The sequence below is a fragment of the Capra hircus genome, chromosome 9 (assembly GCF_001704415.2).
Source record: "Capra hircus breed San Clemente chromosome 9, ASM170441v1, whole genome shotgun sequence".
NCBI lineage: Eukaryota > Metazoa > Chordata > Mammalia > Artiodactyla > Bovidae > Capra > Capra hircus.
Genome location: NC_030816.1, coordinates 26,534,458 through 26,547,378, shown reverse-complemented (window position 1 = coordinate 26,547,378; position 12,921 = coordinate 26,534,458). Strand labels below are relative to the sequence as shown.

The 12,921-nt window shown below is 38.6% G+C and overlaps 1 protein-coding gene across 1 annotated transcript in view; it reads left to right on the top strand.

Annotated features, from left to right (window-relative positions):
- The window catches only part of SLC16A10 (solute carrier family 16 member 10), a 117,477-nt gene that overhangs the window by 60,589 nt on the left and 43,967 nt on the right, over positions 1–12,921 (top strand). The window contains exon 2 of the mRNA XM_005684569.3: positions 8,994–9,138. Coding sequence (XP_005684626.2) covers positions 8,994–9,138 — 145 coding nt within the window. The remainder of the gene's footprint in view (positions 1–8,993; positions 9,139–12,921) is intronic.

The following is a 12,921-nucleotide window of genomic DNA, read 5'->3' as shown; positions in this document are numbered from 1 at the left end:
ATGTGTTCTTTGGAGAAATGTCTATTTAGTTCTTTGGCCCATTTTTTGATTGGGTCGTTTATTTTTCTGGAATTGAGCTGCATAAGTTGCTTGTATATTTTTGAGATTAGTTGTTCTGTTATATTAGGTGTATATAGGTTTGTCATTGTTATATCTTCCTGATGTGTTGAGACTTTCATCATTAGAATCCCTCTTTATTTCTAGTAAAACTACTTGCCTTGAAGTCTGTTTTGTCTGGTGTTAGTACAGCCATTCCAGTCTTCTTGGGGTTATTAATTCATGGCATATCTTTCCCCATCTTTTTTATTTCCAAGTTATTTGTGTATTTGTATTGAAACTGCATCTCTTTAAACAAGATATAAGTGATTCTTGCTTTTTTTAATCCAGTTAGATAGTCTTTGCCATTTGCTTGGAGTCTTTATTTTTCTTTAATATCATTACTGATATGGTCATATTTAGGTCTGACATTTTGCTCTTTGGTTTTATTTGTCTCATCTGCTTCTTGTTCTTCTGTTCTTTCTCTTCTGCCTTCCTTTACATCAATCAAGTAATTTTTAGTAATCAATTTTAATTTCTCTATTGGCTTTCAAGCTGTGTTTCTGCATTTTTAAAAAAGTGCCATCTTTAGGGATTACAACGTATATCTCAATGTATTTTAAGGTGATGGAATTGCTTCAGATAAAACGTAGGAATCTTGTGGTAGCGTGTTTTCATTTACTTCCATCTTCAGTGCTGATATCATATGTCATATATGTATCATAGATGTATCATAGATGTATTATAATACGTCTATCCCAGGTGGCTCAGTGGTAGAGAATCTGCCTGCCAGTGCAGAAGCTGCGGGAGATGTGGGTTCCGTCCCTGGGTCAGGATGATCCCCTGGAGGAGGAAATGGCAACCCACAATATTCTTGTCTGGAAATTTCTGTGGACAGAGGAGCCTGGCGGGCTGCAGTTTGTGGAGTCACAGAGTCAGACACCTGAAGCAGCTAAGCACTCCTGCACATACATTGTTAGAATTTTCGCTTTAAATAGTCATATATCTTATAAAGAAATAGGAGAAGGCAGTGTGTTGTGTGTGTTTCTATGTTTCAGTCCTTTCTTTGGACCTAAGTTGTGGAACTTTGTTTAAGATTTCTTGTAGTGGAAATCTCCTAGGTTTCCATTCTAAGATCTCTGAGACTTTGTTCATTCTCCTTCAGTATTTTTCTCTTTTCTTATATTAGGTAATTTTGGTCTTCAAATTCCCAGATTCTTTCTTATGTATGAGCGTATCATAACGCGTTTTTTTTCAGCTATTGTACTTTTCATCCCTAAAATTTCCATTTTCTTGTAGTTTACATTTCACTGTTGAGATTCCCTATCTCTTCACTCAGTAATTCAGCATTTTACTTTTAAAGTATTATCCATTAATATCAATACTTCTAACATAATTATAATAGACATTTTGTAGTTTTTGTTTTCTGAATTCAACATCTGAGTCCATTCAGAGTCCATTTATATTTATTAGCTGTTTCTTTGCATGTCTGGTAATTTCAGGTTGAATACTTGAACATTGTAGATAATATTTGAAACAACTCTGATTCCACTTTGTTTTTCCAAGTATGATTGAGTTTTTGTTCCTAGGAGACAGTTACCTTGCCTGGACTCAAACTGCAGAGTCTGTCTGTCTGTGGTGTGTAGCAGCTGATGTCTCTGTTCAGTTCATGTAGTTTCCAACGGTTGCTTTTTTTTCTCCTCTCCAGCTGTTCCTTTTCTTTAGTCTGGCCCTTACTAGTCCACCCAGCATCTGCATAGCTTGTTGATCTTCAAGAAGGCCCGCACACTGGTAATTTTTATTTCTTCCAGATTCAGCTTCTCCAGGTGTAGAAGGGAAAAGGAAGGGTCAGTCGCTTGTCTCTCAGACTCTTTGTGACGCTATGGACTGTAGCCCGCCAGGCTTCTCTGTCCATGGGATTTTCCAGGCAAGAATACTGGAGTGGGTTGTCATTTCCTTCTCTAGGGAATCTTCCCAAACCAAGGATTAAACCTGGCCTCCCACATTTCAGGCAGGTTCTTCTTGGTCTGAGCCACCAGGGAAGAAAACTCTCCTCCAACTTCTGTCTGTTTTAAAACATTTTCCATATTGTGTTTAAATAAGTTTTTTTCCCCCAACACAGTTATTATCTGTAAGAGTACTTACTTGACCACTTCACTCTGCTGCCACTAACAGAAGTTGATAGCAAATAACTTCAAAACCACTCCTAAGTGAAATATACCTACCAAATAACCTTTCGATTGGTAATAAAATGGTCAAATCAAGTACAATTTACTCGTTTCTGAATTTTTGTGTAGTTGTCAGACAACACCACACTCCAAAAGTCATTGGAACTTTGTTAAATAATATTTAGATGTTTATTTGAGGCTGTTAGACCAATGTTCTATTATGGAGCAAAGCTGTTGTGAAAAGGCCAAGATCAAGTGGAAATGGGGGTTGGAACTCTCAAAACAGGGTGAAAGAGTATTTATCAGCCTTCAGCTAACTAAGGTAAGTCTTCCCTTTGGGTGTTTTCAATTGTAAACATTTTGTCCTTGTAGTCATTTATGTCCACATAGTTAGAACATTTATTTTTGTGTTACTTAATGTGCAGGAAACTGTTTTTAAATAGTAAACCTAACCACTTCTTCCAAGTGATTTGCATTTTCCTTTGGCCATGCTGAGAAATGAGGATTTGTTCTTAGTTTGGAGTAGTGAACAAAGAGAGTCTGAGTGGGGAAACTGGAAAGCTGATTGTTACATATATGTGTGTGTGTGTGTGTGTGTGTGTGCGTGTGTGTATGTATGTGTAGTTTATTGTTTTTTTAAATTTGTATTTAATTTGTACTTTTATGATCACCTTACTATAACTGCTAACAGTTACACAGGATTTGAATTGAATTTGTATTTATGCTAACCACATTGATTGTTAGTTTATAAAAAAGATTTTCCTACCTGGTCTTTTTTTTTTTTCTTTTTGTTTTTTTTAATGTTTTATTATTTATTTATTTTTTTTTTAAATTTTAAAATCTTTAATTCTTACATGCATTCCCAAACATGAACCCCCCTCCCACCTCCCTACCTGGTCTTTTTTTTGGATGTTTCTCTCTGTTAACATCAAACACACACATTCAAATAAGAGTGTACAAACACACTCTAAAGTCTTTCTTTCTTGTTTTTTTTTTTAAGGGAAAATGGACTTTATGTAATAGCTAACTTGAATCCTATAGAAGTGCCAACAACCTCAAAATCAATTCATTACACACATAGGTATGCCACTCTATAACAACAGTAAATATATAAAAGTACAATTCATTGAGAAATACTGTTAATGCCAAAGAGGTCTACTATGAAGTCATTAGCATTTCAAAATATCTGAATTTTATTACTAACATCTACATACATTTTTAAAAACAGTATTGCAAATGAGAAGAAGATACAGCAGTATGTAACAAGCTTTACTGATTAGGGATTCTAAGCTGGTACATTTTCAGGAGATTTTTAATCCCTTCTTTATTATATATTTTTTGAAATCTATATCTCTTAAGACATTTAGCTCATTGTATAGGGCATTCTGGTTGGACCTCTATTTCCATATGTATATTACTAGATGGAAATTATTGGAAGATAGAAAACTATTTTAGTTTTTTTAATATTCTCAGGAGCCTATGATAGTGCCAAGAACATACATAATAAACGCTTTTACTTGGAATGGAGAGAATGTTGTTATTCCATATTTTAGATAGTATCTCTTCCATTGGAAAATATTTGCTCTTCAACAGTATTAGGAAACCCTGTGTGGATGTTTGGTCAAATTATGTGGAAGGATTAGTGGTAGTTTGCATTTTTTAAACAAAATTTTACCATGCTCGATAGAGTGACTATGTCTTTCAGTTTCTCAGTTTCTATTATTAATAGTAATCATAGTCAGACTTGGAAGGGTCAGAAGAGAACAACAGGCTCTTTTATTTTTATGGTGTATAGCATAATCCGTAAAACCTTGGATTCTTTGTTATGCCATGTTAAAATTTTACAAAAACAGTGCCAAGTAATAGATTCATTCAAGAATTAATATTTTTGGTCACATAGTCTATGACAGAGGCAGGAATATACAATGGAAAAAAGATAGTCTCTTCAGTACATGGTACTGGGAAAACAGGACAGCTACATGTAAAAGAATGAAATTAAAACATTTCCGAATACCACACACAAAAATAAGCTCAAAATGGATTAAAGACCTAAATGTAAGATCGGACACCATAGAACTCTTAGAGAAGAACATAGACAGAACACTCTTTGACAAGATCTTTTTTGATCTACCTCTCAGCATAATGAAAATAAAAGTAAATAAACAAGTGGGATCTAATTAAACTTAAAAGCTTTTGCATAGCAAAGGAAACCATAAACAAAACAATAAGACAGCCCTCAGAATGGGAGAAAATATTTCAAACAAAGCAACTGACAAGGGATTAATTTCCAAAATATGCAAACAGCTCATGTAGCTGAATATAAAAAAAAAAATTTTAAAAATGGGCAGAAGGTCTAAATAGACATTCCTCCAAAGAAGACATATGGATAGCCAAAAAGTACATGAAAAGATGCTCAACATCACTATTAGAGAAATGCAAGTCAGAACTACAATGAGGTATCACCTCACACCAGTCAGAATGGCCATCATCAAAAATCCACAAACAGTAAATGCTGGAGAGCATGTGTAGGAAAGGGAACTCTCCTACACTGCTGGTGGGAAGGTAAATTGGTACAACCACTATGGAGAACAGTATGTTGTATGGGAGTTCCTTAAAGTAGAACTACCATATGACCCAACAATCATACTCCTGGGCATATACCCAGAGAAGACCATAATCTGAAGAGATACATGCACCCCAGTGTTCATTGCAGCCCTACTTACAATAGCCAGGGCATGGAAGCACCCTAAATGTCCATCAACAGAGAAATGGTTAAAGGAGATATGGTACATATATACAATGCAATGCTACTCAGCCATAAAAAGAATGAAATAATGTCATTTGCAGTGACGTGGATTTACCTGGAGATTATTATCTTGAGTGAAGTAAGTCAGACCCAGAGAGACAAATACCATATGATATCACTTATATGTGGAATATAAAAGAAGGGTATAAATGAACTTATTTATGAAACAGAAATAGTCAGGGATGTAGAAAACAAACTTAGGATTACCAGGGGATGGGGGGATAAATTGGAAGATTGGGACTGACATATATACACTGCTGTATATAAAACAGGTAACTAATAAGAACCTGCTGTATAGCACAGAGACCTCTCCTCAGTATTCTCTAATGGCCTATATGGGCAAAGAATCTTAAAAAAAAAAAAAGTGAATATATGTATAACTGATTCACTTTGCTGTATGTCCAAAACTAACACAACATTATAAGTCAGCTATACTCCAACAAAAAATTTCTAAAAAGAGAATTTCTTGAATTCTCTGGTAGTCCAGTGGTTAGGATTCCCCTGTTTCCATTGCAGGGGGACTAAGATCCCTTAAGCTGTGCAGTGCAGCCAGAAAAAAAAGATGTTGGGAATTTAGCTGAGGCATTAAGGTACAGAAGTGTGAAATTCAAAAGTGGGATAGTTCATGTTCAAGGATCAGTTAGAGACTCTAAAACCCACAAGAAGGATATTTATGGGTCAAGGAAGAGCATTTTGTGAAGATTCTTGTATGAAATTATGCTGTGGCTTCCTTCCACCCCACCCCTCATGGGAAAAGTTGGGGTATACATCCTTTCACTTGATAATCTAGTGAGGGGAGCTTTAGAGGGACCACTTAGAGGTTTAAAGAATTCTCTTCAGTTAGGGGATACAGAGGACTGAGGTCTGAATCCCGTGAGAAATCCAGCAAGGAGAGAACTGCATCTAGCCAGCCGCTCCCACAGCAAGAGGAGGGCTCTGTGGAATTTGCCCACACTCCAGTGTTTGTCAGGGCAGAGGAAACATGAATATTTCCTGCAGAGCAGAGGCAGGCTGAGTGGAGGAGAGAGGAGCTGTTTTGATTCCTGCCCAAATAAACCGTCTAGAAGGGCAACGAGGCTCCAACAGTGAGTCTTTTTTTTTTTTTTTTTTAGTTTTTTATTTTTTTAATTTTAAAATCTTTAATTCTTACATGTGTTCCCAAACATGAACCCCCCTCCCACCTCCCTCCCCATAACATCTCTGTGGGTCATCCCCATGCACCAGCCCCAAGCATGCTGTATCCTGCGTCAGACATAGACTGGCGATTCAATTCTTACATGATAGTATACATGTTAGAATGCCATTCTCCCAAATCATCCCACCCTCTCCCTCTCCCTCTGAGTCCAAAAGTCCGTTATACACATCTGTGTCTTTTTTCCTGTCTTGCATACAGGGTCGTCATTGCCATCTTTCTAAATTCCATATATATGTGTTAGTATACTGTATTTGTGTTTTTCTTTCTGGCTTACTTCACTCTGTATAATCGGCTCCAGTTTCATCCATCTCATCAGAACTGATGCAAATGAATTCTTTCTAACAGCTGAGTAATACTCCATTGTGTATATGTACCACAGCTTTCTTATCCATTCATCTGCTGATGGACATCTAGGTTGTTTCCATGTCCTGGCTATTATAAACAGTGCTGCGATGAACATTGGGGTACATGTGTCTCTTCAACAGTGAGTCTTTTAAATGACAGCCAGAAAGCCAGAAGGAGAGTGAACTGTCCTTGTCTGTGGAGCTGTAGCCAGAAGGAACTCTGAGGTGAGACTTGGAAGAACCCACAGAAGTGCATCTGAGGGAAAGCGTCCGCTTCGGACATCGCCGTTCAGGCCTTTTGGCAGGACCTGTGAAGTAGGAGTCTCCTTGCCTTGTCTCCGAGTTACCCCTCTGTCTCATGCTGGCCCACTTTGCAGAGAGCAATAGCTGGGGAGGGGAAGAAGGGCCACGGAAAAGAGACAAAGCTGATCTTCCTCTCCTCCCGAGGAAAAAAGATTTGATTACCTAGTGAAGGTTAGTTTGTAACCTAAAGCACCTGAGGCCTTTCTGCTACTCAGCACTGGCTACAAGGTGGGCCTGCTGAAGTGCTCATGCAGTGGCGGGGGAACATTTTCTCCACGCTTGCATTTTAAGACGATAGTCGAGACAAAAGTAAAGTTGTATTTGATTATATCCTGCACTTAGTGCTTGTTCAGTGGACATAAGATTCTGTAAAAATTTTTCACATTTGGTGTTATGGTAGACCAACACCTAGATAATGCGTAAAGACTTGTTTTTCTTCTTGAAACATGCCTTGACTTTTTTGAACATTAGTGCAATATAAATATTTGCTCTTGAATTTCTTAATGTGGTTTCCTGGTAAGTGTTGGCGTCTCATTTAATTGTCAAGTACCTTCATCCAAAAATAAAGGTTAGGATGCTGTTCTTCTAGTCTGACTAGACTGGTTTAGACTGTTTCATCAACATGAGAGATGACTAAATTTTTTTTGAATGAGATTAAATGATTAAAAAGCAGCAACATTTTTATATAACATGGACTGAAAAAGTCACACTTCTCCTTGAGCGGGTGCACCCGGGGCTGTGGTTGTGCTAGTATCTGGCCCATCACCCCTTTCCTGAGCCTGTCCGCTTCCAAATCCCTCCCGCCAGCACCGAAGCTAAGCCTGCATTGTTTGCACAGCCTCTTCGTTGTGTCCTTGTCTCCTTTCTGGTAAGGGAAGAAAGGAAGGAAATGGTGGCCGATAAAATATGCACAAATAACTTAAAATGTAGGAAGGCAAAAAATTAGATGGAATTGTTAGACTGGTGAAGCTCCATTTGGATACCATTATTAGCGAACAGTCATTCGTACAGGGTCTGTCTGGATTTAACTTCCTTTGCTAAGGAAATAGAGCGGTTTACTAGAAGACTGTCAGAGCTGGGTGGAATGCTGGAGATCATTTCATTTTGTAAGACGACTTGTTGTTGTTAAAACTCTGCATTGTTAAGCACTCTGTGCTAGATGTGGGAGGTTTAGACACGTTTTCTCTAATCTTTAATAATTCTGGAAAGATCTGTGTTCCATCCTCTCTCAAGGTGAGAAAACAGACTCAGAGGAAATGATTTGCCCAAGAATTTGTTGGATCGTTCCAGAGCTGGGGACTTAAGGGATTTGTTTGTTTTATAGCTCATGTTCACTCAGGGCTCTCTTGGTTCATTATACTTTTTAAGAATTTACAGACTCGGTGTCTTACAAGATCACTCATTTCTTTGGCACAAATTTGTGATCATTTGTACTCAGTGTGTCTCTCTTTTGCTTTCCTTTTGTTTTTTGTCTTTACAGTATCAGGACAGGAAATTATGACCTGATTCTTAAATCTTTTCTATTGTGAATGATAACATACTTTCAAAAAAGAAGATAAACTGTGTGTATGGCTTTATGAATAAAGTGAATATACAGTTACTTATCTAGGTCAACAAATTGCCTTTGTGGATTTGATTCCTTTAACGAAAGCACAAAGCCCAGACTCTAGGCAGATGTTTGATTCTTAACTACTGTGTCCATATAACTCCTTTTCTTCAAGTTTCACCACTGTTGAGTTCAGTGGTTGTTTCTTTGCAGTTTGATCACCTGGGCATGGGTTCCTAAATATATTTCAATTTTTTCAGATAGGTTTCTTTCCACAGATTAGAAGTTGCTTAAAACCATAGTTACCAGGATAGAGATTAGGTCCCAGGAGAATGTTTGATTTATTTAAGGATACAAACTTTTCTCAGAAGTTCCACTGAACACAAATAATTGCTTTGCTAATTATAATGAGTACTTGCCAAATGCTTTGATCTATGATTCAGATTTGTTACTTATTCTAACTTCCCCCCATTCATCAATCTGAGTAGTATCTTTCCTGCACTGGTACTTTTCTCAATATGTCTTACATTCTGTGAGATAAGAACAACTAGAATTCCGCGTGTCATAATGTCCCCCATCTCCCCCTCTCTTGCAGCATGGGTTAGTTCTCTCTCCATGGGGATGATTTTCTTCTGCTGCCCGATTGTCAGTGTCTTCACAGACATATTTGGTTGTCGGAAAACAGCTGTCGTGGGCGCTGCTGTTGGATTTGTTGGACTCTTATCAAGTTCTTTTGTAAGGTAAGGACTTGGTTTCTTCATGTTTTCAAAATCTGTGAGCTATCTTCTAGATTTCCTTTCAGAAACTTTGTTTACAAGGAAAAAAGTCCTTTTCAAGTGCTTAAAACTTGAAGCATGTCACTTATGCAACTGTCCACAGCAGCAAATCAGAGCTTGTAAATTTGAATGCTTTTGCTTGCAGTGCCTCAGAGTGAGATGCCAAGTCAGGGTACATGTGTTCCCTGGAGCCAAAAAAAAAAAAATTTCTCCTTTTGTTTTTTTCCATTCACAGAAAAATCCCAAAGACTCAAATTCTAGCAGTAAAGTTGTCTAAAGCAATGGCCTTAATTTAAGATCAACTCATTCTGAGTTCCAAAGAGTACAAGAGATGATATTTTGAAGTGGTTGTTCATAGGCTTGATGTGAAATATTTTTATTAATGAGATCTAGACCTTGCTGTTTATTTCAACCCAGGTAGAGAATTCCTACCTGCACTGTTTTCGAGGGTGGGGATGGGAAGGGGGAAAGAACAGTGCTGAAATTTAAAAACATCATGACAAAATGAAGTGATCAAATGCAGCTTAAAATAAAAATTCCTATCAAAACATTGTTCCCTGTGTCTGTTAGAAGCCCTGCAGAGGAGCTAACTGCAGATAGCTGGGAGGCACCGTAACCCTGGAAGCACCTCTCTCTCTAGCTCCTGTTTTACCTGCAAATCCTCTTTCATTGTCAGGATAATCCCCAGATAGAGAAACCCTGGTTTAATGGGTAGCTCTGGCTAACAGGCTGCACTTAACGGGAAAACCCTTAGATGATTTCCATCCTCTGTCTACTTTTGTGGTTTATCTTCATTTCCTGTCCCTTTCTCTTCCTTAGCTATCTTCGAGCTCTAGTTGAAAAGCATTATTGTAGTTACTAGGAAAAATAAAATCAAACTTACATTGCTTGCCCTGTTTATTTTTTTCTATTTTTTTTAAATTTAAATTTAAAAAATGTTTTTTTTTTTTTTTTGCAATGTTGTGTTGGTTTCTGCTACACAACAGTGCAGAACAGCCATAGTTATACTTAGATCCCCTCCCTGTCTAGCCTCCCTACCCCGCACCTCCATCCCATCCCTCCAGGTCATCACAGAGCGCAAGACTGGGCTCCCTGCGGCACACAGCAACTTCTCCCCAGCTCTCCATCTCACGCCTAATAGCTTCTGTCTGCTGGTGCTCCTTTCTCCACTCATCCCAACCTGTCCCTCCCCACTGTGCCCACAAGTCCATTCTCTACATTTGGGTCTCCATTCCTTGCCTGAAAATAGCTTCATCAATATAATTTTTCTAGATTCCATGTATATGGTTAATATACTTTGTTTTTCTCTCTCTGACTTCCTTCACTCTGTATAACTCTAGGTTCATCTACCTCACTCAGTCAGTTCAGTTGCTCAGTGATGTCCGACTCTTTGCGACCCCATGAACTGCAGCACGCCAGGCCTCCCTGTCCATCACCAACTCCTGGAGTTCACTCAGACTCACATCCATTGAGTTGCTGATGCCATCCAGCCATGTCATCCTCTGTCGTCCCCTTCTCCTCCTATCCTCAACCTTTCCCCATTAGAACTGACTTAAATTCGTTCCTTTTTATGGCTGAGTGACTGCAGCCATGGAATTAAAAGACGCTTACTCCTTGGAAGGAGAGTTGTGACCAACCTAGACAGCATATTGAAAAGCAGAGACATTACTTTGCCAACAAAGGTCCGTCTAGTCAAGGCTATGGTTTTTCCAGTGGTCATGTATGGATGTGAGAGTTGGACTGTGAAGAAAGCTGAGCGCCGAAGAATTGATGCTTTTGAACTGTGGTGTTGGAGAAGACTCAAGAGTCCCTTGGACTGAAAGGAGATCCAACCAGTCCATTCTGAAGGAGATCAGCCCTGGGTGTTCTTTGGAAGGAATGATGCTGAAGTTGAAACTCCAGTACTTTAGCCACCTCATGCGAAGAGTTGACTCATTGGAAAAGACTCTGATGCTGGGAGGGATTGGGGGCAGGAGGAGAAGGGGACGACAGAGGATGAGATGGCTGGATGGCATCACCAACTCAATGGACGTGAGTTTGAGTGAACTCCGGGAGGCCTGGCGTGCTGCGATTCATGGGGTTGCAGAGTCGGACACGACTGGGCAACTGAACTGACCTGAACTGAACATCCCATTGTGTGTATGTAGCACGTCTTCCTTATCCACTCATCTGTCAGTGGACGTCTAGGTTGCTTCCCTGTCCTGGCTACTGTAAACAGTGCTGCCATCAACATTGGGGTACACGTGTTGTTTTTGATTATGATTTTCTCAGGGTATATGCCCAGTAGTGGAGTTGCTAGGTCATGTGGTAGATTTATTCCTAGTTTTTTCATATTGTTCTCGCTAATGGCTGTATAAGTTTACATTCCCTCCAACAGTATAGGAGGGTTCCCTTTCCTCCACATCCTCTCCAGCATTTATTGTTGGTAGATTTTTCTGATGCTGGCTATCCTGACTGCTGTGAGGAGATACCTCATAGTAGGTTTAGTTTGCATTTCTCTGTTAATTAATGATCTTGAGCATCTTTTCATGTGTTCACTGGCCATTGCCCTGTTCATTTGTTTATTTATTATTTCTTTAATTTTTATTTTGGCCACACCACACAGCGGGAGGAGGCTTAGCTTCCCAACCAGGGATTGAACCCAGGCCCCTGTGTGAAAACTCAGAGTCCTTAGTCACTGGACCACCAGGGACGTCCCACCCTGTTTATGTTTAAATATTGAGAATCAACGGAATCCTTGGTTTACTGATTTTACCCTCACTCTCCCCACACATACCCCTTCCTCAACTCTAAAGTGAGCCTCTTTCTTTCACCTTAGACATTTTATTTGGATTCTAAACAATTGTTTTTATTCCTCTTTAGAAGATAAATATTCCATCTTTAAAGTTGCCTTTGTTCTTGTCTTCTAAAGTTGTTTTTTATTTTTTATTTTTATTTTTCAAAAGGCAAAACCCAACAGTTTTTTATTTTAGGATATCCAAGTTCCCCTTGCATACAAAAAAAAAAAGAAAAAGTTTATCTGGTGGTCACTACATGAATCTTGAAACCAAATTCCTGATTGATGATACTGATACAAGATGGTAGTTATTAATTAATCCATGCCAGCCCACAACAAACTAATTTAACATTGGTAAAAATGATCATATATACATAAATGAGTCTCTGTTAGTACTGACACCTCCTTCTCATTCCTCATAGAATCTAAAGTTGTTTTTTAAAGAAATAAAAAACCAGTTTTTTTGGGGATAAGGTTCTACTTAGGTGATCTTGTGAGATCATTTGCTTTTGGTTCTTCTTTATCTCTAATACGGCATTGTTCTCTTACTGCCTCATGAGATCCCTGCACGGTCCGGAAGCCTCAGATGCCCATTGTCAGTCAGTGACCATAGCGTTTGCTGGAGTATTATTAACACTCGGGCTTTGGTGGAGAGAGAAACTAAGAGATAAAAAACTCATGGAACTTATTACCTAGTTTGGTAGACAAAATTCATATACACAGACCAACTTACAGCAAGCAATGTTTCTCAAACTTTTTTGACCACTGAGAAATAAAAATTATAAAATGTATTTTACGTGGTGACCTAGTTCTTTTTCTCTCTCTTCCTCCCCCATCCCCACCCCTGACTAAAACAGACTGTCTTGAAGGAATCTTTACCTTACTCCATATAATGCTCTCAAATCTTCTATTCAGCTTCATTATTTAACCCACTGATCAAAGCTGCTGTACTTTGAGAGCATGCAGAGGAA